At 35.4% G+C, this 26,154-nt stretch overlaps 1 protein-coding gene and 1 long non-coding RNA gene across 2 annotated transcripts in view; one reads left to right on the forward strand and one right to left on the reverse strand.

Moving 5' to 3' along the window:
• The window catches only part of LOC134795393 (uncharacterized), a 548,375-nt gene that overhangs the window by 131,028 nt on the left and 391,193 nt on the right, over window positions 1-26,154 (reverse strand). The window lies entirely within an intron of this gene.
• The window catches only part of LOC134795386 (collagen alpha-1(IX) chain-like), a 215,548-nt gene that overhangs the window by 110,529 nt on the left and 78,865 nt on the right, over window positions 1-26,154 (forward strand). Inside the window, exons 2-3 of the mRNA XM_063767220.1 lie at window positions 13,496-13,578; window positions 16,798-17,345. Coding sequence (XP_063623290.1) covers window positions 13,496-13,578; window positions 16,798-17,345 — 631 coding nt within the window. The remainder of the gene's footprint in view (window positions 1-13,495; window positions 13,579-16,797; window positions 17,346-26,154) is intronic.

A 26,154-nucleotide genomic window follows, 5' to 3' on the forward strand; every position in this document is an offset into this window, starting at 1 on the left:
ATAGATGTATCATAACGAATCAGTTTTTTTTTAAACTACGAAAGGAATGTGTCTTTGGATTATTTGGAAACTCGTATTTGTGCCATAAAATTGATAATACCACAATATTTTGGTTCAATTTAATTCCAAAGGACGATAACAGTTCGAGCGATGTTCCTTACGTTTTTTATCTTTATTATTTACCTAAAAAACGTGTTCTAGGGCTAAACGGGTAATTAGTTCTTCTGATTTGATGCAATTGTTTTTTTTTTCATACTCAGATCTAACAGTTTCTATTATTTACTTGTCTCTGGTTTAGTAAATATCACCCCAAGCCATTTACAACTTCAGTGCCCTTTAGATATATTTGCTACGAACTACACCAATTACACAAGACGCTTTCAAACAAAATCTTGTAATTGAAGTTTCGTAAAAAATATTACTTGAAACTTTACAGGATTTAATTACTCCGATGGTAAGTAAGAGGTAATAATATTTCAACTGCTTAAATGGTGTAATTTTGTGAAGTTAATTCATTGGTGTAAAATAATTAGTGCTGTGAATTTAGCAATCGGTTGGGATAATATTACGCACATTAGGATAATAACACGCTATAAGATATCTGTAAAAATATTTTTTTTTTGTACTAAAGACTAATTTACATTGCATAAAAACAATGTACGAGTATCAAACATTGGACTTGGTTGTAACTTGTATTTAGGATATTGAATACCTAGGATAGTTAATTTGAATACAAAAAAATTATTTTTAAACGGAAAGTATAGGTAATACCATTTTTAACACTATTTTGACAAAATAATATGCCTTATAAAAAAATTACAACCATATCAAAAATATTGATAACATAATATGATTTAATTGAAAACAAGTCATCTCAATGCCACTTGCAAATATTCTGCGAAACAATCAACGTTCCTAATTTAATTCAATTCTGGATCAGACAACGCAATACATTTCATAGTAACACCAATAAATCGAGATAAAATACTCTCGGACCCATCATACGTCAAAAAATTAATTATTTTGTCCCTAGAATGGCAACAGTTATGGTACCTAAAATGATAACGAGGCATGAGCATGAATAGATTAGTTGACATCATACTTTATAAAGTATACTGATGTTTTATTGATGGTTTCATGAGGGTCCTTTAAGTGGGCAACTGACTTGTTGACCTATTCTTGATGTACGAGTACTTATGAGTAGTAATAGTAGAAAGGTTTCTTTGAGTTTAACTTCTAGTAGTTTATTTGAGAGGACATTCTCCCCACTGACGATATAACAATGCCCGTTGATATATATACAATTGATATATAATTGACAATGTTTCATTGAACAATAGTCTTTTCAACTCACACACCTGACAGACACTTTGATATTGTTACTTTATATCTCACATATGTATATTCACATGTATTATTTTGCTATACCTAATTTGTGAAGTTCAACTTCTAATTACTCATGATTATTCAAATTGTTATTTTATAAGTTTGTTAATAATTTAAAATATTATATACAATGTATTTATATTTAGTTGTTAAAAGTTGAAAAACAAGTACAAGATAACAAAAGTTTTACGAAAAGTACCTAAATTTTTTTTTATACTTACACACAAAACGGCTTTATAAAACAAAAATTTCAGGGAATACCACTTTAAAAATGTCAAAACCATTTTAATACACAGGAATCCAAACATGTATTTTTGTTAAAGAGTTTGCTTTCTGCAAACAACTTAAGTTCACCGCTATGGAATGCGTAGACCTTAATACCTACTCGTGTATGTACACGGTTCGAATCTTCAAGGGCCGGAATAAGTACAATTTAAACTTTCATGGCTAACAAGGTAACCGCGATATTTTCTTTCACCGGCGAGTGAACCATGAATTTGTTAACACCTACATACATAAATTTTGCGAGAGCCGGCCTGTTAAAAAGGCTCGGGTGCTTTTGGATGGTTGATTCCTTTTTATTCCACGTTATGTAAGAGGCTAATTCAGTAAAAAAAAAAATTGCTGTACTGGACTGACTATGAACGGAGTGAATTTTATTTTGAGTTAGATACTGATGGTGAGACAGATCGTTTATTTGTTTTGAAACTTTTGAATGTACAGTGAGCGCACGATGGATGGCATTATATCCACGTGATAAAAGAACAATTTTATACATATTTCTAAATCGTGGCGGTATGGGTCTCACGCCTTTACGTCAAACAATAAACAAATTGGCGGACACATCTTTAATTCGACTGTATTTTTACACTTATTTCGCTTAATATTTTATATTAGTTTACGCAAGTATGATGCAAAAAAATTGTGTGTAACACGGGCAAGTAATTATGACAATTGTAAACATGTGTGAGAAATGTAGGTACTGGTAATCGAGTTTCACAAATTGGGATAATTATGTAGGAACATCAAATTACTTACTGTACCTAAGTTATACTCAAGTCTAATAATTAGACTTGAACATAATTCAATAAGCAACACACACAATAAACTTTCCGTTCGATAGGCGTATCGATATAGAACTAAAAGGAAGCCCGATGTCCAACCTCCTTCAGGCGTTTGATGGATTGGCCCGTAGGACTTTTGTTCCAACTACGATAATTAATTTGGCCCGTCTATAGGGTTGTCGGGTCCCATTGGGGTTGCGTTAATCTAGCACACTTTGACCGACAAGAGAATAGTCCCGTATCTCGGTTTCTGACATGTGAATGAACAATACGCTATTGGTTAATTAGAAACTGAATCCATTGATTGTTCAGGTGGCGATTGAATTCGGTGAACGCATAGAATTTATTCCAGGATGTGGCATATCGTCTAAACTGTAATCATATACCTACGAAATTATTTTTCGATATTATGAACAGGGCTCGGAACCGATATTTTTAAAAAACCCCGAAATAGCACAATATTTATAATTATTTTATACTATTTACGTAAGACTGAATCGTGTATTTAGGTAACGACTTTGTATTATTAGGTTGTTCCTTTAAAAATGAAATAATATAGGTACCAAAGAACGAAAAAGAACGTAATAATACCGGTATTTTTGTATGGAGCAAATACCGGTTTCCGACCCCTGATTATGAAACTACTTTTTGCTAAATGCTAAGAAGAAAAGATAGCAGTAATGTTCTAATGTATTCCCCAAGTGATTTAAAACTTTGTACCCTTTACCTACCGCTAAAAAATAATTTAAACAGTTAACTTCAGTGACTATCCCTTACTCGTTAATAGTTTTAATATTTTAAATCTCTAATATCTGGGAGACCGAGCTTTGCTCAGAAAACATGTAAAAACATAAAAATGCGCGTTTTCCCGGAGATATGACCTAGCTAGATCAATTTTTCGCCCCCGAAAGCCATAGCAAATTTCATCGAAATTGTTAGAGCCGTTTCCGGAATCCTCGAAATATATATAAAAGAATTGCTCGTTTAAAGGTATAAGATTACTAAAATGACCTTGACAGTATATTAACATTGATATAATATATTATAAACATTTTGAGAAATTGCCGAAATCGACTATCTACATTTGTATGTAGCAATTACCATCTCGATCCTCTTATTTAATACTTCTTCAAATATAGTAGTAGTTGATTTATATTTTGATTAAAGTTTAAACTTTAAAGTTATTTTCTAATTTCAAATGTCCAAAAAGTTTTTGTTTGTTTACTGATCCTTCAATTAAAATCTACATTTTGTGTTGTTGTCATTTTGTCGTTGTCGTGTCCTTAAAAATTAACTTTGAGACGAACTTTTTGTTTTGATGTTAACGAACTCTGAAAGTAGTATTCGTATACAAAGGCCATTTTTAATTTTTCTGACATACTAGTATATGAGATTTTACAATTTTGCACAATGTGCACCTACCCGGTTAAGAAAATCGTCATCATACAAGAAGTTAATTAATCACCTTGACAGTTGTTATTTAGTTATTTTTATATTATTTAACTTAATCAGTATTTGTTCGTACAAATACTTATGCGAATAGCCTCTTGAGGTTAGTAAATATAAACTTTTTGTCTTCCACAAATCGTTATATAATTAACGTTTAGCTACAAAATTATATGATTTAGGTAAGGTCAACTTTCTAAAATAATAATGTTGATCATTACAAATCATACCTATGTTACTTATATGGCAATTCTAAAAAGGAAACATTTTGACAGGGACATCATTTAGAGGATTAACTTCAAACCAGTATCTAATTGCTCAACACAGATAAGATTACCAATAGAAACTAAAATGTTATTAAATCTTGATATTTAAGTGCCTATTCATTGCATTATGCAAATGCAAATCACCTTTGAAATACAATCCCTAAGCCTACGCACTTGTGTGCTTACTAGTAGTGATGTACCGACTATTGATTTGGCCGACTAGCCGACTAGCCGACTAATCGGCGCTCGAATGGCCGATTAGTCGGCTAGTCGGCCAGATCATTAGTTTCGTATAAGTTCAGATGAAAAACAATAGTTTTGCTCCTTTGGTTGCGCTATTCATCATAATTTAGCTTGGCTAAAAGGTGTTTTCTACAGGTTCAAAGACCTATCACAAGAATCCTCGTTCAATTTCTGTCTTTAGTTCTTTTATTTTGCGATCCTGAGCAGACCGTCAGTACAGCTTGTAGGAGGTATTTCTAAGGCTCTATTTCCCGTACGTAGTCGCCAGTTAGGAACCTATCAGCGTCTTTACGAGAACGTGCCCTGACTAAGTCTCTAAATTTTGCAATAACATTAAAAGTTCCCCATGGCTCTACCATTAAAAAAAAACAACGGGTTGCACTCCGGGAGTGCCGATAGAAGTGAAAACTCAATGACTGGTCCAAAATGTCTGCAGCACTATGTATAATTAACCCATCCTCCTTTCTAATGAAAAACTTTAATTCCGAAATTACTGGTCAGTGAGCTTGTTTAAAATTCGAAATTCATGTAGCGTTCATTGTTTAAAATTCGAATAGAAATTGTAAAGTTACCTTGCAGACCTCGCATCTAAATATATTTGGTCGTGATATTTTGAGCTTTATTCACCAGTACTTATATACGATTTTTAAGTGCATCTGAACCGAACTTTGATTATCTGGCCGACTAGCCGCCTAGTCGGCCGACTAATTGGCCATCCGAGCGCCGATTAGTGGGCTAGTCGGTTAGTCGGCCAAATCAATAGTCGATACATCACTAGTGCTTACTCAAAATGGCAATCTAAACACGATTTGCTACATCACGTGTCGCGTTGAGCGGTGCACAATTTAGTTAAGAGTCACACTAAACTAGCCGCCACCATACAATCGAAGTTACGTTCTCAATTTTACATTTAAAAAAACGCAAATTTTTACATACATAACTTCTACTCGCGCTATTTTCTTTTAATAACAAATTTTAGAAATGTAAACTATTTAATACCAGATATCTATCTTATTACTAATACCTTTAAACGAGCAATTCTTGTTTATTTATATATATATATATATATATTTCGGGGATCTCCAACGATTTCGATGAACTATGCTATATGGGGGTTTTCGGGGCCGAAAAATCGATCTAGCTAGGTCTTATCTCTGGAAAAACGCGCATTTTTGAGTTTTTATATGTTTTCCAGATATTTGTAATTTTATACAAGACACTTCATATTTAAGATTCCTCTTGATTGTTCCTTATTAATTTTCAAAGATTCAAAAAGTATGTTGTGTCATAAAAAAGAGACTTAATTGCCTCAATCACAATAGAAAATATAACACAAAATTCTCGATTTTTAAGGTAATTTAACAAAGAGGGTTACAATTACTTTTTTCCCCTTAATGTTCATAATACAAAATTACCTCTTCAAAATGTATTGTTGGATTTTAATAAGCAGTATAATCCCTTGTGTAATTTAAATTATATTCTCATAAATATATTTTACACGATTCAATGTATGTAATATTTGCATAATGGCATAATTTAAACATAGTATTAGTGGGTACTTAATGTCGCTATTTAATGTTTATATCCAGTTTATGCAAGTCCATATTCTCATAGACTGGGTTTTTGTTTCGGTTACCGGTAACAGAGGTTAACTCGATCTGATACGGTTACCGAATCAAAGTGTTACCTTATCAGACGGTTACCGTTATGGTATAACCACTTCTAAAATAACCCTATGAAAAACCCCGGTTAAGGTAACCGGTTCCGGTCCCTGCTCTTAACACAGGTATTTGTTACTTAAAAAGAGGCGCCAACACTTACAACTATATAAGTAATTCTTAAACTGAATAAACATTTTAGCATTTTTCATTTTCAGTTTAGGGCTTATTAGCCAACTTTATACATCACTAAAGTCAAAGTAGTGGCTTATTCTGATAGTAGTAACAGATTATAAATATGATCAGGACTTTTATGGATATGACACTTCAATCAGACACGTCACTTTTGACACTGACAGATCATATTCATAGCATGTTATTATAATCAGAATAAGCCTTCTAATATTTACCAATCAACCTCACCAGTAATGGATTTAATTTGATCAAGTTCCTATGTACCTATCCTATTTAGATACCTACTCTGTAGGTAGTTCTATGTTGCATGTCAGTAAGACTTACAGCTGGATTTTAAGAACGTTTTCATACATACCTACAATTCCGTTGGAATTAATAATAATAACATAATATATATTGTACATCCCACGGAAGTGTGGAGGCCGAGGCTTCCTAAACGCCAAGGATCTCCACAACCGCGAGGTGTACAATCTCAGGAATTATTTCCTTAACAACGAGTGTGGGATGCATCGTGATGTGGTGGCAGTAGACAGGAACCTCACGCCGCTCTCCTTGGCAAACGAGAACTGGCACAAACCTGTGGTACTAAGTACTGCGGATCGCAAGGCGGCATGGGAGAGTAAGGTGCTACACGGGCGGTTCTACAAGGCCCTCACGGGACCCGATGTGGACCTGCTCGCGTCGGTGAACTGGTTACGATTCGGGGACCTCTTCGGAGAAACCGAGGGTTTTGCCTGTGCAATTGCGGACGAAGTGATGACGACGAACAACTATCGGAAATATATCCTGAAGGACGGTACGGTCGACATTTGTCGGGCATGCCGCCGTCCCGGAGAGTCACTCAGGCATATCATTTCCGGTTGTTCTCATCTTGCTAACGGCGAGTACTTGCACAGACATAATCTCGTAGCCAGAATTATTCACCAGCAACTTGCTCTTCTATATGGCCTTGTGGACGCGAAGTACCGTACTACAAGTACTTACCTGCGCCTGTTCTCGAGAATGGTCATGCCACGCTCTATTGGGATCGATCTATCATCACAGACAGGACTATTGTAGCCAATAAGCCTGACATTGTGATAATAGATCGATCGCAACGTCGGGCCGTGCTCGTTGACATCACCATCCCCCATGATGAGAATCTCGTGAAGGCCGAGAAGGACAAGTCCAGTAAGTACCTAGACTTGGCTCACGAGATAACCGCCATGTGGGATGTTGATTTGACGATCATTGTCCCGATAGTCGTTTCAGTGAACGGTCTAATAGCGAAGAGTCTCGACCAACATCTTGAGAGACTCTCGCTAGGTGGTTGGATCAAGGGTCAGATGCAGAAGGCGGTGATCTTGGACACGGCGCGGATAGTCCGCCGGTTCCTCTCTCTACAGCCCTGACCACCGGTAGCTTGGGCCTTGCCCCGCTGCTGGTGGCACCCTAGGTTAGGTTTTTTATAATGTGTTTATATGTATTTTTTATCGTTTTGTAAGTGTTTTTATATTTCACTTTTATATTCATATTATAGAAACCCTAACTTAAGACCAAAAAATAAAAAAAGAACATAATATATACAAATAAATTAATAGAAAAAAAAGTGACCCATATATACATTAGGTTGGTGAACATGTATTGTACATACACAACATAAAATATGTTATACGATACAATTATTATGCACTATACGTCCATAGCTGAGCACAAAATGCGTAAGGGTTATATCACTAAATCATGTGCTAACTATGGCACGCTGGGCTAAACATGTTAACTAGGTATTGGCACGCCCACAGTACCTTGCACAAGCCAAAATTCTGAAAGCTGGGGCGAACTAAATCAATGGTATAGCTTCCTATTGCGTATCTACCTATAAATATCGATATAGAAACGATTACAGTAATAGTACTTATTCCAATTTTGATGAAGTAGTCATCAAAGTTGGATCGCTTTTTGTGTATTTAAATATATGTTAAAAAGACAATGAAACGGATTATAAATAAATATTATAGGACATTTTTACGCAAATTGACTAAGCCCCACGGTAAGCTCAAGAAAGCTTGTATTGTGGGTACTCAGACAACGATATATATAATATATAAATACTTAAATACATAGAAAACAACCATGACTCAGGAACAAATATCTGTATCATCATACAAATAAATGCCCTTACCAGGATTCGAACCCGGGACCATCGGCTTTACAGGCAGGGTCACTACCCTCTAGGCCAGACCGGTCGTCAACCAAACCACTATTAGTTATGAACCAAATATTTAAGTTTTTTTTACGACACCTCGCCCTTAGTAACTTCTGCTGCTGACTGTACATTAAATTATCAGTCCAAGAACTAACGTTATAATAACGTTAACCCAGTTTCATGATCATAAAATTCTCGCAATTCAAATCAAGCAAGAAAAGATGATTATCTGTGCACACTTCAATTGGCTTAGGCGTCTCAAATCCTATCAAACTATTATTAGTGTCCAAGAAACATTGTCAGACTATTACAACAGACGCTTAAATTAACTTCAATTAAATGTATTTACGGAATCCTACGTCCCAGATTGTTTAGAAATATGTAAGGTGCATTAGGGTAATTTCGAAAGCGGGGTAATTAAGAAAATGGCAAATATCTACTAAACTAGAAGCACTTTCTACTGTAGTAACAGTATTAGGCAAGATGACGTTGTAAGCGTTGCAGTAGCGGTGTTGCCAAAGTACGAAGTGCTTTTGGTTTTATAGATATTTGCTATTTTCTAAATTACCCCGCTTTCGAAATTACCCCAATGCACTTTACGGCTATGATGATCTAATAATTATATTATAAGTACCTGTGGAAGACTATACTCAAAAGATTCTTTAACTACACTCAAGAACAATAAAAGAAGGTCACATTGTAACCTTTTTCGTTTAAAATGACCCGTTTGAATAGCTTTTTAGTGTAACTTTTCTTTAAGTATATTCTAATTTTCTTCGGTGGTCATTCGCATAAACTTGTTTTGTTTTGAAAACATTATCTATCTTCTTGGATCTTACAAGATACATATATGTTCTAAGCAACACTCAAGCTTTTAAATATGTATACCTACCTAAAGACACAAATTCAATGCCGTAAATATCTCGCTAAAGACTTATACCGCTAATATAAAAATCTATCCACCTTAAACCCTAATAACGCAAATTTACCTAAACATGAAAGAAATAAATTATTGCCTTTGCTTATCCAAATTTAGGTATTAAATGCTTATTTTTATTCTTAAAATACAGGTTTAACATTATTTCAGTTTGACATATAGTGCATTGGGGTAATTTCGAAAGCGGGGTACTTAATTTAGATAATGGCAAATATCTATAAAACCAGAAGCACTTCGTATTTTAGCAACACTTACGCTACTGCAACGCTTACCACGTCATCTTGCGTACTGTTACTACAGTAGAAAGTGCTTCTAGTTTAGTAGATTTGCCATTTTCCAAATTACCCCGCCTTCGAAATTACCCCAATGCACCTTACTGTTATATAATTATTTATTGTGTATGCCGAAGTTTTTTTAGAAATGTAAAAATTAGCTAAATTTTTGTATGAGTGTTATAGTTTTAGTTTCGACGTTAATTTAGTAAGTGATGACAGGGTCGAAGATTGGAGGATTAATACGATAGGTTGAAACGGGGGACTATTTTTCAAAGTTTTAAGTTGTTTCTTGCACGCAATATACATATTATTACCTCGTAGCCGCTGTTCGTTTATAAATAAAATACATCACTTAATTTTACAGGATAATATTGCAGGGATATTTTTACGTGAAAAATTGTTTAAAGCTTAATAAGCTGTTTAGGTAGTCAGTAAATTAAAAATTGTAACCAAACTAAGTGAAATAAATATGCATTAAATTAAAGTAAATTTAAAAACAATATAATGCTTAAAATATTTTTATAAAATGAGTTTCTGTAGTGTATCATGTTAAAGGTGCTGGCCGCAGTAATATTATCATTGTCCGCCCGCCGGCCTATATAGTGACGCTCATAACCAACCAAAAATATTTTACAGCATTTATGTATAACGTATAATTTTTCTATTCCCAGGTAACTACTACCCAACTGTTAATTTAGTTTTATACTACGCACGACACGCACATGTAACGGGTGTGTAATGTTTTTAATAACAACTATTTTCATTTTGCATAATTTTGAAATGCAGAAATGATTATTTAGTATAAAAACAAAATGAATAAGAACAAATTGCATAATTTCAGAAATAATAATAATTCAGTTGCATAGTAATGTATTTGCATAACAGGCAATCAGTATAATGATCACTTTGTATACTATTTAATGCTCATAACGTTCTTTTTCCATAAAAACCACGCACGCCTTTCAAATGTCCGGGACCCCATGGTCCCGAGAATTTGTAAGAGACAGACAAAATAATAATAATAATTCAGCCTATACACGCCCCACTGCTGGGCACAGGCCTCCTCTCATGATCGAGAGGGTAATAAAAAGTGTACTATTATAAAATAAGTCGGTTCTGGCGCTTCGCCGGCCGCGCCCGCGGCACGCTCGCTTCGCTCGCACGGCTCGCGCGCTGTAGGGTCGCAGTTCTACCTAACACTCCTCCTCGCTTTGCTCGTCGTCGTACCTAACGGCGACCTGCCTTAAGGTAGAATATCTAAGCTGTTTTATAATTTATGTCATATTATATTATGTCACCCGATCATTCGTTAAAACGTCAACGAAAATTAATTAATTTGCATTTTTGTGAAAAAGTACTTATGAAAAAATTATTATACTGCAAAATTTAAACGCTGCAATACTAAAGCGATGATTTAAGCTCCAACACAATGGAACACACAGTTTACGGCTACTTAGTAACTGGCTGTTCTCAAACTTCGCTTGTTCCTCTTTTTGAAATGTTTCATGTATTTCCTGAATGATAGCAAAACTTTAATATTAAACGGAATGTGAAAATAGCGTGAGAGAACTCGGACCATAATTTCAACTGAATCACAGAGTGAACTGAATACAAACAAAAAGTTATTGATGAGTTTCGTTTATACCAAAGTTTTCCTAGAGTTAATACAAATACCTAGAAATAAGCCTAGAGGCTTATTTGAACTTTAAAAATCTAAACTAGATTTGAGATGTTTACGATTACATCCCTCGCAGTACTGGATCTCGCATATGCACACGAAATGCATGCGAATATGTCAAATCAATATCAACTCAAACTGTTTTTTTTTTTAAACTTCATGTTTTAGGCCTGAAACATAAGCCTGAGCCTTTACTCATCTATACAACTATGCGTAGGTGTTGTCAGGTTTTTCAAGGTTCAAGAAATGTTCTACGTTAAGATAATTTCTTTAAAAGATCGATCTATAAGTGTTATGTTTATTTTTCCGTCGTTATTATTACTTGACTTCCGAACCAAATCTCAATATTAAGATCCAATATGGTAATATGTACCAACGAAACCAACAAAAGACTATTCTGGATTAATGCTCGCACACACCCAACGGGTCCGTTTAATTATAACCCATTTGTAATCAATGCACGTTCACAAAATGAACGGCCCTCATTCAAAACTGATTGCGCTAAAATATCCAATATTCGTGTCAATTAATGCTCTTTCTACGGTCCCCAACACGATTCCATCTGAATTGCAAATCGATATTTTTTTCCTTCCCTGCTGCAGTCCAAACTCGACATGGATCTCTAGTGATGTTCCTTTCCCGGTAATATTTACTGAGCGGGAATGCGACTCCTAGAATAATTCCCGTCAAACTCTAGTGATCATTATTGAATATTTGTTTTCTCGAATCTATAGGGCAAATCAACACAACCATCTCGACCTTTTTTGTTTAAAGCAGAATCTTCTGCATTTTAACTAGTTAACCTGCTAAGAACTATAAGAACGATTGAATTCAAAATTCTAAGTAAAGTGGACACGATAAAATATGGCACTCTTTATAAACAGCTCTCCGAGAACTAGGCTCAATTATGAAAATATAACTGAAGCCTATTGTAACTTTCTTGTTGGCTGAGCTCACATTTAAAATTGTATAAAATTATGCAACGAAAAAGATTACTAGGATTAATATTGGAATAAATCTCGACATACAATATTCAAATTGCCAGCAATCCCGAAACAAAAATGGCAACCGAATTTAAGGTTTATATTAATAAAAAAAAACATTTATCTTTTTTTTTACTATGATCTCTAAGTGGGACTTTATAAGAATCTCCAGTGTTGCATGTGTACCTATAAATAAATAAAAATGCCGTATTTGGGACATCACTACATGGATCTAATTGAAAATGCGACGCCTCTCCGTGGCTGGTTCAAGTTTGTTTTGCTTGCTGAATTGGTTCGTTTGCACACTTTGATCATTTATCAATGTGAAACGAGCTACAATATTGCGAGTAAAATGTCAATATACGCTATTTTTACATCGAAATTTTAACCAAGTGGCAATTTGAAGTTATACTATATCCAGTTTTAAGAGTTTTCAGTTTTAATGACAACCCATGAAATGTACCTAAGTGAGTGTAGTTTGATTGGACACAAAAGCTCAATACACTGTTAAAAATTATGTAATTTTAAATTAAATTATGAAATTCTCGTAAATTTTTACGAGAATTACGTAAAATGTCATATTTTTCCGTAAATTTCCCAGATTTTTCGGGAATTTTACAGGATTATGTAATTTTTTTGCATGTAAAATTACATAATTTTTAACAGTGTACGCTTTATAGGTATTTTTTTTAGATTTTATATATAATTATATTTTTTTAAATGAGTCCCACTGAGTAGATCCAGTATCTTGCGCCGGTATATTCTCCTGGCTGTGGTGTAGGGTTAGAACCAGTGGTAGTTTCTGACATTCATAAGTGCATTGAAATATGCGCAAATTGAAGAATAAACTCACTTTCAATAACATTTCATACGTATTTACCTTTTTTTGCCAGACAAAACTAGATTTAATTACTCCACTACTTTTATTTATTACGTTTTTGAAATAACATGATGTAAAATTGTATCCCTTTTTGATATTTTTTTTAATTGTTTTAAGTGCTTGACTATAATAACTTAGGCTTATCTGCCATTTGATTTTGTACCTACTCGTTTTACAAATGCATATCTCCATCTTAGTTTTCTACTAAATAACGTCTTTAAAAGAGACGCATTTCTTTTATTCTCACCTATATACTTGTACCAAGATATGTTTCAAGAACGTGTTATCCTTATTTTCAGGTGTCGAACGCTACCGATCGCTCTTCTCTCGGCGCTCACGGCGGCTAATGATGGATTGTTCGGTTCCTCTAAATATCCAAACGGTAAGGCTTTACTCAATTTAAGAAATCCTTGTATGGGAACATTTTTGCAAACAGTTTATATTGGCTCTGGGGTTCTGGGCCCAGTTTACAGTGTTGAAAAGTTTTAAACACTGCTTGAGATTCAAACACTGAACAAGAGCAATATTACAAGCAGCTTTTCGAATGTCATAATTATTCATGTTTAACTGATTTTACGATTGAGAACTAGAATTCCTAATATTAAAATTAGTTAACTAGGCAAATTTAAAAGTAAAAACAATGATGAGTATAAAATGGTAGTTCCTAATCATGCACTTCACAGATCTTTTAAGTTCATTCTACTTGTAACTTTCTTACCACTTCTTACATCTGATAACCATTTACAAAGTTTTTCTTTGGCTATGTCGAGATAGTATCAGCAATCAGTTTTGTTTTTTTTTACCATTTATTTTGTCTATGTATTGCTTTACAAAACATACAACGATGTTTCTGAACATCAATATTAGGTCAACCTGCATGCAACGTCAGCCTTTAATAGAAATATCCAAACTAGAATAGACAGATGGCTTATCCGCAGGAAACTCGCTGGGCCCAATTTAGAGCGGTGAATAAGTGAAAAGACGGCTTGCCTACCATATCAGGGTAAATCGAATCCGTATAGAATAAAGAACGATGGAGATTTAGACTGAAGAGGTTTTGCATGTCGTATTGTTTATTTTTAACTACTTTGGAACGTTTTTGATGTTGACTCAATAGTCTAAAAAAAATCTAAGTGCGAATGACTTAAATAATTTACCCACACCTATACTCAATTTTAGTTTCTTATACTTTGTAATTCAAGTTCTTAAGCTAAAATTATTAATTTCTGCAGGCAGGTTTTTGCTTTTGGTTTTTGATATTTTAATATAAATAAATAAAAAATATAAATATAAATGTTAGGGGGACATCTTACACAGATCAACCTAGCCCCAAACTACCTAAGCAAAGCTTGTACCATGGGTGCTAGACGACGATAAATACTTATGTACGTAGATAAATATATACATAGAAAACACCCTGAGAGAACAAATATTTGCATTAATTAGTAATTACACAAATAAATGCCCTTAGCGGGATTCGAATAAAATTAAAATATAATTATATTTGTAATATTAATATTGAGAAATGATGTACGGTATTCCGTCTTAGGGTAGGGTGGTCTAAGACTGCGCGGTCGATAATAATGCGCATACGTCATAACTTAGATTCAAAGTGAAGTTCGTGGCTAACTTCAGTGTTGTTTTGAAGTGTAATGGCACCTGTTATTCCTCCAGGAATTAATTTACTTTAGTGTGAAAATACGAGACTCTAGGTGAGTTTGAAGTTTTTATCACATGTTGATCTTATTTTTCTTCAATTTAAATGTATTGTCACTAAATAGTCTTAAGTAAATTAAAAGATGAGACCTTGAATTTGCATCGCGTATGCGATTGCGCGTTTGAATGGGAGTCGCTAGTTCACGTCATTTTGCATAGGTGGCGTTACCAGTATGCTTTAGTGAAAATGAAGGAATCTGTAAGAATGCGCATGATACAACCGTGTAAAAATGCGCGCGCAGTCTTGCACATCCATTTCCACATGAATGTGAAAAATGGCTCAGTAATAACCCAGGAAGAACTATAACTATATTACATATGTGTAAAACCTTCACACCAGCTTGTCTCAAAGCTGCAAACCCCGCAGGTGATGCTGAAAGTTTTAAAACTACAGGAATATCGCCTTATAATCCTGAGGTATTCACTGAAGCTGATTTCTTGGCTAATTCTGTAACCGATATTATAGAACGATATAACGAGGCTCATTTTGCTGAAGGCAAAGAGACACATCAAGCGCAATCTACAAGCCAAGATATGTTGTTGTAAATCATGTTGACCCTCCTGGACATGCCCGTGATGTGGCGAGATCTATAAAGATCCTATTACTGAAGACTGGATCGCGTGCATCGCTTGTAATGAATGGTGGCATAAACAATGCGCAGCGTACACGGGTGCTGCCGCCTTTGCTTGTGACTTATGTAAATAATTATAGCCTTTTTGGGTATCGCGCATTCTTACCCTACCCGCGCAGTCTTACACATTTTGCTGCGCATTCTTACAACACATGTAGTGTAGGAATGCGCATATCTCATTTTTCAATTATGCTCTAATATATCAAGATTGGTTGATCTCATCTACAAATAGTGTTTAAAATTATGTTGTCTTGTTATTCGGGAAGAAAATAACAAAAGTTTATTTCATTTATACTGTTTGTTTTTATTTTATCACGTCACAAACCTTAAGTGCGCAGTCTTAGACCACCCTACCCTACGTGTTTTCTGCATAAACGAGGAACATCGCAAGTTGCAGGCAATCAGCCTGCACTTCGAATATTGGCCATGTTAATATTGTAGCCAACGGCTACTCAGGCTCCCTAACTTTCAATCTTGGATGGTTAGTTAGTCTTTACGTTAGCGTTAGTTAGTCTTCATCTAAAGGCTAACTCTGTAACTAACGCACACGTAAGTTTTGTAACTTAAACCTACACTTAGAATCGCTACTAATAGTACTAACCCAAATACTTACTTAGTATGAAATAGTCGATATTTTATTTAAATGTATGATCTTGACGAGGTAATTACTCTACCTCAATTGAGGCCTTCTTGAGGCGTCGCCGTCGCAATGTAAAGATACCTCTACCGAAAAGCTATGATCTACTATATGATCTACAAACAATAACCAATTATGCTTAAAACTCAGTCACTAATTATTGACTTGCAATATCAACACTTCCTATAAACGAAATCTCTAAATTAAAATCTATATACAATCAGTACCAACTTTGTTTACAAAGTTTCCAGAGTCAGAGACAGTTGTTTATATTACAATACTAATCCAAATTACACTAACTGCGACGGACAGGAAGACTGTTTTAAAATGCAAATTGCACCAGCCCTGACGGTCGTTGCTCCATCGATCAATACTAGTTATATTTACTACTTGTGCCCACTGACTAGACTTTTCTTATACTGTCATCCCTGGGTATAAGTAGGGCTGGAAGAAAATATACAGACCAAAGAAATTCCAATGTTGCAATCAAGTCATCAAGAATAAATATTCTTCAATTTAAGAGTTATCCTCTTGTCGGTGGAGGATTAATTATTCAGAATCTTTTTAGACATATATTTATTCAAAAACTAATGAAGGAAATGATGTCTCATTTCAGAAGTTCCGGAATATGACTTACTCCACGCGATCGGCGTTCCCTTCAGCAACCCTAAGACACAATACTTCGATGAAGGCTTGGACGGATTCCCGGCGTATGGCCTTAAACCCGGCTCCGACATCAAATCACCCTACCGCCTCTTCATGCCCGAAAAACTGTACCCTGAATTCTCCATAACAGCCACAGTCCGACCCGCCACCGAGAACGGTGGCTTCCTATTCTCTGTCGTAAATCCTTTAGAGACGGTAGTCCAATTGGGAGTACAATTGATCCCTTCGGGGAGAGATCTCACAAATATATCCCTTTTATATACCGATGCAAATGTATATGCCCTCTCGCAGACAATTGTGTCGTTCGCTATACCATCGTTTTCTAAGAAATGGAGTCGGTTCGGATTGAAGGTAACTACGGAGAATGTGACGTTGTATCTGAATTGTCACGAGTTTGATACCGTGCCTGTAAAGAGGAATCCGTTGGAGTTGGTATTCGATTCGGCATCTACGTTGTACGTGGGGCAGGCGGGACCGCTTATCCGAGGTGCTTTTCACGTAAGTTGAACTTTATTATCATTAAACGTCATCTTGTAAAAAAAAAATGGGAGGATAAAGGTACCGGAAATTTGCTAGAATATTACTTACACTGACAACTGTGAAATTTTCAAAGACATTTGGTTTCTTTTCCGTCCGAGGTTATTAAAGCTGGAGAAATTTTGCTAAATTTTTCTGTTATAATTAATAATTCTGAAACTTTATTTGAATGATTAATTTACTTTGAAATAATTAGGTCCGAAGCCGTGGATATTAAAAAGGTTCTTCGAAACCTCATTATCTTTAATCAATTCAATAAAAGCCAGAATTTTTGCGAGCTCTGTAGATTTTGTATAATTCAGAGTTATATTAAAACTTATTACAAATATACAACTAAGCACTGTTAAAAAGTGGCAAAAAATTTAGCTTTCATTGTTTGTATTTTAGTACTTAGTATTAGTTGATAATACCTAATAATAGTCTGACAACTTATCAACCACATGATACAGAAAAATAAATGTTTCTTATTAAATTGACAACGAGTAGTGACGCGGCGATTTTCTGTGAGTGACGAACACGTGTATCAAGTTTGAGGGCTCAGAGACGGTCCCACCAGCTGCCATTAACATGGTAAGTAGTCCATCTGCTTTATTCGGCTCAGCTTTGATATGTTTTACATGTTTTCTGAATAATTTTGAAATGATTATAATTTATATTTATAAGTTAATTCTTGTTTTTTTAAGGTTACATTTCGATGACGGCTGCAGCAGCGTTACTGTTGCACTGTTACTGCTGCAGCATTGTCGCGAGCGGAATTACTAGACACACTAACAATTTCTCGATCGTGATAAACTGCTTTGCCGTCATTGCCGCACTGCTATTTCAATCAAAAAGTTCAATCCGTCACTCATTTTATCAAAATGATTGACAGTGAAAACCCCCCACTTTTACTTAAGTAACACAGTAACAGACGCTGCTGCAAATGTTATAATCACTGTAAATGATCCGAATCTCACCATAAATTGAGCGGGTTGCCTGTTTTAAATAAAATTTATCTGGCCTAAACAATAAATACCAAGATAGCACTATCTTTCACCAAGAGGCATCGCAAATATTCGTGTGTCCTCTATCCCTTTATGTAACGTTGTTTGTCTCGTTTATCGTGCGTCTGTGTTGACAAAGCCGCTTTTACTGGGGGCAGATAAACAAAATTCTGTCACACAAATTTTGGGCCCAAGAAAATTGAATACTATTTGGCCGTGCTTGACATATTTATCCTTTTATCTTCGCGTTTCAGAACTGGTCCAAAATGTCAAACATTTAGTTTTTTACATGAAAATAAATAAACAATGGAAGGTGTATTTAAATGCATATACGATGGATATGGTAAATGCTTTCTATCGAGCGACGAGGCGATACGAGTTTTAGCAGGGAATCTCGATATAAATGTTTTGATTAGGTTAGTAGGCAAAATAAGCTATTGATTGCGTTGCATTATAAACAACTTCAATATTAAGTAATTAACAATAAAACTACATTTTGATACGTACATATCATTAGCAACTAACGGGCGCTTAATTGCCTAAACATTATTATTTACCTACCTACATTTTTAAGTTTCGTGTGTGAGGTTACGCTTTTGATCGACAGATTTGCTTTATACCAGAGAATCAGTCTCGGGTTTGGAGAAGGTTATTTTTCAGAGGAAATTTAATTTGATTATGAAGTTTTATTTATAAGTCCTAAAAAAACATAAAGCACTATGCACTATTAGGTACTTATTATCGATTTTTTTATGTAATTAAATCTACCAAATGTAGCCCTAGAATTCAATCGACAACATGTAAACTTCTTAATCCTATATATACCTACCTACATCGAAGTTATCTATCTATTAGGCTAGTTAGACCACCTGCAAGTTCTAACTAGACGCAACTTCCCAACTATCACTGTGTTCCAGAGCTTGAGCCGTTGTTTTTGTTGCCGGTTTTGCTCCACCTAGATATCTACTAAGTTTTCAGGTGAAACTCGTCCAAGTTTATACGCAAACTTGCAAGCGCAAGGCCCAGTTTTGCATATCAAACTGTAAGCAATTATGCTAGAGCTCTAAATTGTATCGAATAAGTTTCTTGGGAGTGTAGGTCTTATTGCGGTCGTAGTGTATGCAAATTGAGCGTGCGCCGAACTGTTTTTGTTTAAGCCAAGATTATACAGTGGGCTTCGTCTGGAGAATTCCTTGTAGAACACGATTGCATAACTATTTCATAATTTTAGTAGATAGTTGCAGTAATAGTATGCTAAGTTAGTGATAAGGTTATAACACTTATAACATAGTTAATTAACAGGAGAGATTAAGGTGCAGCGTAAAATTTAAAAAAAAAACGTGGGTAGTATTCTATAGGTTACATATTTTACAATTGATGGACATCATTCTAATTAACGTTTGTATACCTTTTATAAACAGGATTCTTATAAAAGTGCCGATATCTCGAAAAAAATTAGATTTTCATTAAGGGTAAATTTGCTTAATCTTGTAGGCCATCAGCTGTTCTATAATCTCTTTAAGTCTTGGCGTTGGTTTTAGGGACACCCTATACAGGGTGTCCCTAAGGACCTAAAGTAAAGGAACAGCTTCGAATATCCAAGTTTTGAAAACTAAAATCCATGTAGCACAGTTATTTAAAATTTCCATGGTAGGTACTTTTATAGATTCTAGACAATTATTAGTTTCACAAAAACTTTATCCGATCTACGCTGCTCAGAAGAACTGGTATAAGCTATATTACGAAATTTGCCATAACTTTATTTTATTTAAGTATACGTATTTATTTAGAAAAGCGAACTTCTGTTAATATAACAAATTGAGTTTTCATTGTATTATGTGCATATGCATATTATTTAAGGGCGAAATATTAGTGTTGCAATTTAGAATACTAAAGTGAAATACAAGTATTGAAGGAAAGGGGTGGAGAGCAGCTAAACGGCTTATACCTACGCGTACTCGTACGTAAACGCCAGCAGAAGGTACCTAGTCTAAGTATAATAATAACATTAATACTGCGAAAACAATACGTGCTAGGTAAATACTTATTTTCCAGAATATTCCACTTTCATTGCAACTACTGGAAGTAATAAATCGTGATATTATTCAAAATCAAAATCAAAATATACTTTATTCATGTAGGCCTAGCAACAAGCTCTTATGAATCGTAATTAAAATTTGTTGTTTGCTGATAGTAGTTTTATTACTGTCGGCAAAGTTAATAAATCAATAATGTAATATACTTATAGACCACCCTATAGAGCAGGAAGCTGAATAGGGGAGGTGTGGGCATTAGTAGGGTAGAGGGGCATAGTCGAGTTGTAAAAGTTTTTCAAGACAGAGAGAGATCATAATGACACTAAGGCCTACACATGGATTCGTATTCATTGCGTGAACTACTTGTTTAGTAGCAATAAACGCAAGTAGTTCAATACGTCTACCATCAGTTTTGACATTGACATATACGCTCACGTCTACGTAACTTACTTTCTATGCATCTCGCTCGTACTCGCATATTAGTCCAAGCGAGATGTACAGAAAGTAAATTACATAGACGTGAGCGTTATGTCAATGTCAAAACTGGTGGTAGACGTACAAGTAAGTACCTACGTGTAAGTATTTGAAAAGCTTCTTGAATGGCGAAGTTTTCAGAAGTCCATTTTTTATCTGAAACTATTTTTTTTTTTTATATATCACTATCACGACAGTGGCAAACAAGCGTACGACCCGACTAATAGTAAATGACTACCACTCACTCACGACTTTATGTTGTATTCAACATAATTATAATTCATCATCTCAGCCATAAGACGTCCACTGCTGAACATAGGCCTCCCCCTTGGACCTCCATTCGTACCGGTTGGAAGCGACCCGCATCCAGCGACTTCCGGCGGCCTTAACAAGGTCGTCTGTCCATCTTGTGGGTGGACGTCCTACGCTGCGCTTGCTAGTCCGTGGTCTCCACTCGAGCACTTTTCGACCCCATCGGCCATCTTCTCATCATGCAGAGCACAATTATAATTAATATTAATTAATTATTATAAATTAACCATGCAACTTTTACGCACTAGATCCATTTCGGCCAGTCAAAAGTAGTGCTCCAAATCCACTCCGACATTAATTCTATGTACACAGCAGCTATTCAGCAGTACGGACGATGACTTTTGAAGGCACGCCTCGGGGGTCATTTTTATTTGATGTGAATGCCTCGTTGCAAAATGTGGAGCATTTCAAACCAGCCTATGACACGGGCCAAGAGTTCTTCATTAACCATTCGCGAATTTTATTTTTTAATCCTATATGCTCATATTGTTTTAACTTTAGCCATCCGTATGCTTTTTTTGAACTATCAACTGCTAAAAATCTGACTGAATTGCCTGAACCGATTCCAAAAAACCCAAATTATTAATTGTATATAATGTCAATGCGGGTTGAAAGTGATACGTATCGGCCCTAGTGCGTTTTACTTTCCAAGTATGTTATTTTTTTATGAGTAGCAATGACAATTCAGTTCTTAATGGATTTGTTGTATCATTGTCTTTCTGATATTTAACTCAATAAATAACGATCCTTGAACCCTCAAGAAATACTATTCTTTGTAGTACTTTAGTAATTTTTTTGTTATATACCCATGTAGTTATAATATTTACTTTCCTTATATACGAAATCAAAAGTAGAGTGTTTATTTTGACTTGGAACTATTGACACATCTCATCAAAAATGGGTGTCTTTTATCCTTTGGTGTTTCTACAATCTCATATTTTCAAAATATCATAATAAATAATAATAATAATTTATTTATATGTTTATCCAGTCTTCTGTACTCCTTTTATATTTTGTCAACCGGCGACGATATTCTCAAAATATAAAAAAAAATCTATTGCTAAAACGTAAAACATAAATATGTAAAACAAAATAAGGAAAATGAGAAACACACACCTTTTTAAATCCAATTCTAAAAATGTTCATCTCTTTAAAATGTTCATCTTGAGTATATCGATGATACTTATCCTTTAAAACTCGTCAACATCGAGCCCTTTGTCGTCTCGGAGAGTGATTTCCGAACGCACTCATTATACTGCCAACGCCTGAATGATATCAAACAAACTTCGACACGTTCTGAAACCCCCATGAGGTTTCACGATATCGCTTCGAAACGTATCCACGAACACTCAGACGCTCTCCACCCGAGGCTATGCACAGTAAGTGCAAACATAATCTGTGCCTCCAAAATTTTAGCTATTGGCTCGTTTTGATCTTTATCTCGTGTGCATAAGAGAAACGATATTTTTTCTAAAATGATGGCAATATTTTGCTTACTGATGAATGGGAAACCGGTTGAAAAAAACGCTCACACGTTTCACTGAATGACTTGAGGGGTGAGTGTGATTTCTAACAAGATTATTAAGTTTTTCTTTCCTCTTATTTCTTGTTGATAAACAAGTGAACAGCCGTACATTTGAGAAAAAACATCTTGAGACTAGAAGCTACTTTTCTAAGAAATGGAGAACTTGCATTAGTCCATTTTTCCTTAACTTTTCAATTTTACCTTGCTTCTGAACGCTTCAGTGTGCCTTTAGTGCAATAAAGTAGCGTCAATAAAAAGTAGTTAATAAGAACGCTTTCAAGCTTCTTTACATTATATTTCAGTATATTTGCTCGTTGCATTCATTAACTTTCAGATTAAACAAAACAATCCACCTGATCACTAACAACAACTTCCTTCTAGGCCCGTCTTACTGACAACTCTGACAAGTCGAAATCCAAACCAATGAGTTTGATCTCGATACAGCCGCAGGCGCTCGCTACCAAATAATTCATGTGGTTTACGTTTCTATTAACAATCCAACGATGGTTCCATACAGCACTCGTGTTCAGGGAAGGCCTAGTGGGAATCAAGCTATACTTATCCCAGTCTATTTCCGTCGCCTGCGGCGCTCGCACGCGCTAAAACCCTACGCGTGACGCTGACGTTTTAAGTGTCGCGTGTCATCATGACGCGACGCGACGCATCGTGACGTGTGACGCCGCTAACTCGATACGTTGACGGGCGCGTGGAATATGCGGTTACGCGGATGACGTTTAGTCGATATAATGTTTTGCAAACGGTACAGGCGTTGGCTTGTTGATTGACGAGATTGGAACGGAGGTTTTGCATGATATTGGATTCTGATTTCATTTTGAGCAAGTCCCGTGATCTCTAGGAAAAATCGAGCTTTTAGCCCTTTCTATATTACCTATATCATACATAGAGTTGACAACATAATTATGGTCAAATGACAAACCTCTTCGACCTTCAATAGTGGGAATTACCTATTTCAAATTTATAAATAATACAAAAAGAGGGTCAAATGTCTAGTATTTTGGACGTTGTCGAATTAAGAGCTAGAAGGTAAATATTTATATTATATCCCCAGCTCGGAAATAACACACATCACACAAACACTACAAAACTTAATTAAAGACAAACTCGGGTCAGACGTCAAAAATCGATGACAATCCCAATAAGCCTTACGTAAGCCAAACTTAATCCGGACGGCAACAGGAAAAGCGTTACCCGTGCGGCGTTTGCCGGATAACGAGGTCAACTATCTCAAACACTAGCCAATATCGCAACTGCGAGCTTGTCTAGTGTAACTTGATATCGAGATAAGTATAAATTATTTCTAATCTGAGATCAGACTTATATTGGTTTTCCTGAGATGACTTGCGGAGGAAGATGTGAACTAACTTAGGTCGCCAGACTAAGTGGCGCCCGACTGTCTGTACAGCCGATGCATACAACTCTTAATCTTTATGTTAAGGGATTCCTGTGTTAGACTTGCATGGATATGGCTATATTGAATATATACGGCGGCTACATATGTGGTCTTGAAGGCTTCGAAGGACCATATGTAGCCGCCGTGCAGGTCAGGATCTCGACGACTCAAATAAAAAGCTTCGATTTGAAGTAAACTATTATAATTTCCAAAGTACTGATTTACAAGGGTTCCTTGACTAAACGGTTAGATGTAGAAGTGGTGTGATGATTGTATGGAGGCTGATGAAAGAGTGATTTGCATAATTTGAATGTACGAAATGGTGGTTAAGATTTAGGTGCCTCTAATTGGCCGCGATATATGGTATGTGGAGCGCTCCTATTGGTGCTTTAGAAAAAGCTTCCAAATACTAGCCGAGCCCGACGGCTGCGTTTAGCTACTGCATTAGAATTTTATACAAATAAAGAGTTGCGTTCGCAACACATTCAATATAGTATATCCATGTAAGGACATTTTCCTTAAAAGTAATATTGTTATTTAACAGAATCTATTTAACATTAAAAGGAAAAGTTACCTTTTAATAATATTAGTAGGTGCCTAATAAGTAAATTTTCCGTCACAACCTTTGGTTTTACAATTCTTTACCTACTGACTAAAATCCGCCCATGTGTTGCGTTTTTTTTTCATTCATTTCTATTTATTTGGAAATTTTTGTATGCCTGTTTTTAATATCAGTATTAGTCCATTTCTCTCGCTTAGTCGCACCTATGGACCTGCGCTCTGCAGTGAGTATTAACAAATTTAAAACATTAAATGTCTATAACAAATACCAGTTGTCGAATACACTCCCAAACCGAGCGACCTCTATCAGTTTGAACGTCCTCAGATACAGATGTAGTGCATAATTGTTTTCCATCGTATTTTCTCGGAAACGTTCGTGTTTGTCATGCTACTTCAGTCAACCTCTTTACTTTTTGTACCGGGACTGACTGAAATAGCAAGACACGTTCGTACATTTCCGTGAAAATGCGATGGAAAATAATTATGCACTATAGTTCGTTTTTTTTAGCATTAGAAATAAGGTAAACAATCTTGATGTGTCTTTTAATTGAAAAACACATTTTAAAAATAAGTTACGGCAAATATGTAACAATTATGAATCTAATACGATCATTTATATTCTTCTGCTTTCATAAGTAATAGTTACTGATTTTTAAAAAGCGTTTTTCAATTAAAAGTCATGTCAAGATCGCTTACCTTCTTTCAAGTTCTTTCTAATGCTATAAAAAACGAACTATACATCTGTAACCGCAACACGATGAGGTCGACGAGTTTAAAATACAGTCCTAAAATTAAACGGTTAATATATATTTTATAGGCATTTTCGTTATAGGTATTGTATTTCTAAAATTATTAATTTAGTAATCGAAAATACATATAACCGCTTGGCTAGTTCATTTTCCTGCATAAGATCTTTAATGAAGATGTTCGTAGAAGAGTCAGTTGCCGACTGCTTGCGGTTGTTATTAGAGTTATTTCTACTGCAAATTGTGCATGAAGTCCCGATGACTTTAATACTCCATTGCTCCATGAAAACTATATTAAAACTCAATTCCATGGAAAAGTATGTATGATCCCATTAAAAACTTCGACCATTACTTACTTCCGTAATTGGCTATAAATATAGCTAGGACTTTAAGTTATAGACGTTTCCATCAGGGGTTAAAACAGCTGAAGAAAAATACTAGTACCTACACGCTTTATCTAAAAATGTTTCCCCAGCAGCCAGACTGGCTCCGCAAAGAGGTCAGTTCCCAGACAGGCCGGCGCCGGAGTTATCGACGTTGGCAACAGCTGATGCTGCCGAGATTTAGTTGGGACACAAACGCCGAGGCTCGCACCCATGCCTCTGGCGGTGTTATAAAGGTGGACTGGTGAAAGTGACTCTAGGATAAGAAGTACGGTGATACCTATCTATAAATAAAATAGGTGACGGGGTGACTTTATACGTATAGAATTTTCGGGAAAT

The sequence above is a fragment of the Cydia splendana genome, chromosome 12 (genome assembly GCF_910591565.1).
Source record: "Cydia splendana chromosome 12, ilCydSple1.2, whole genome shotgun sequence".
Taxonomy (NCBI): domain Eukaryota; kingdom Metazoa; phylum Arthropoda; class Insecta; order Lepidoptera; family Tortricidae; genus Cydia; species Cydia splendana.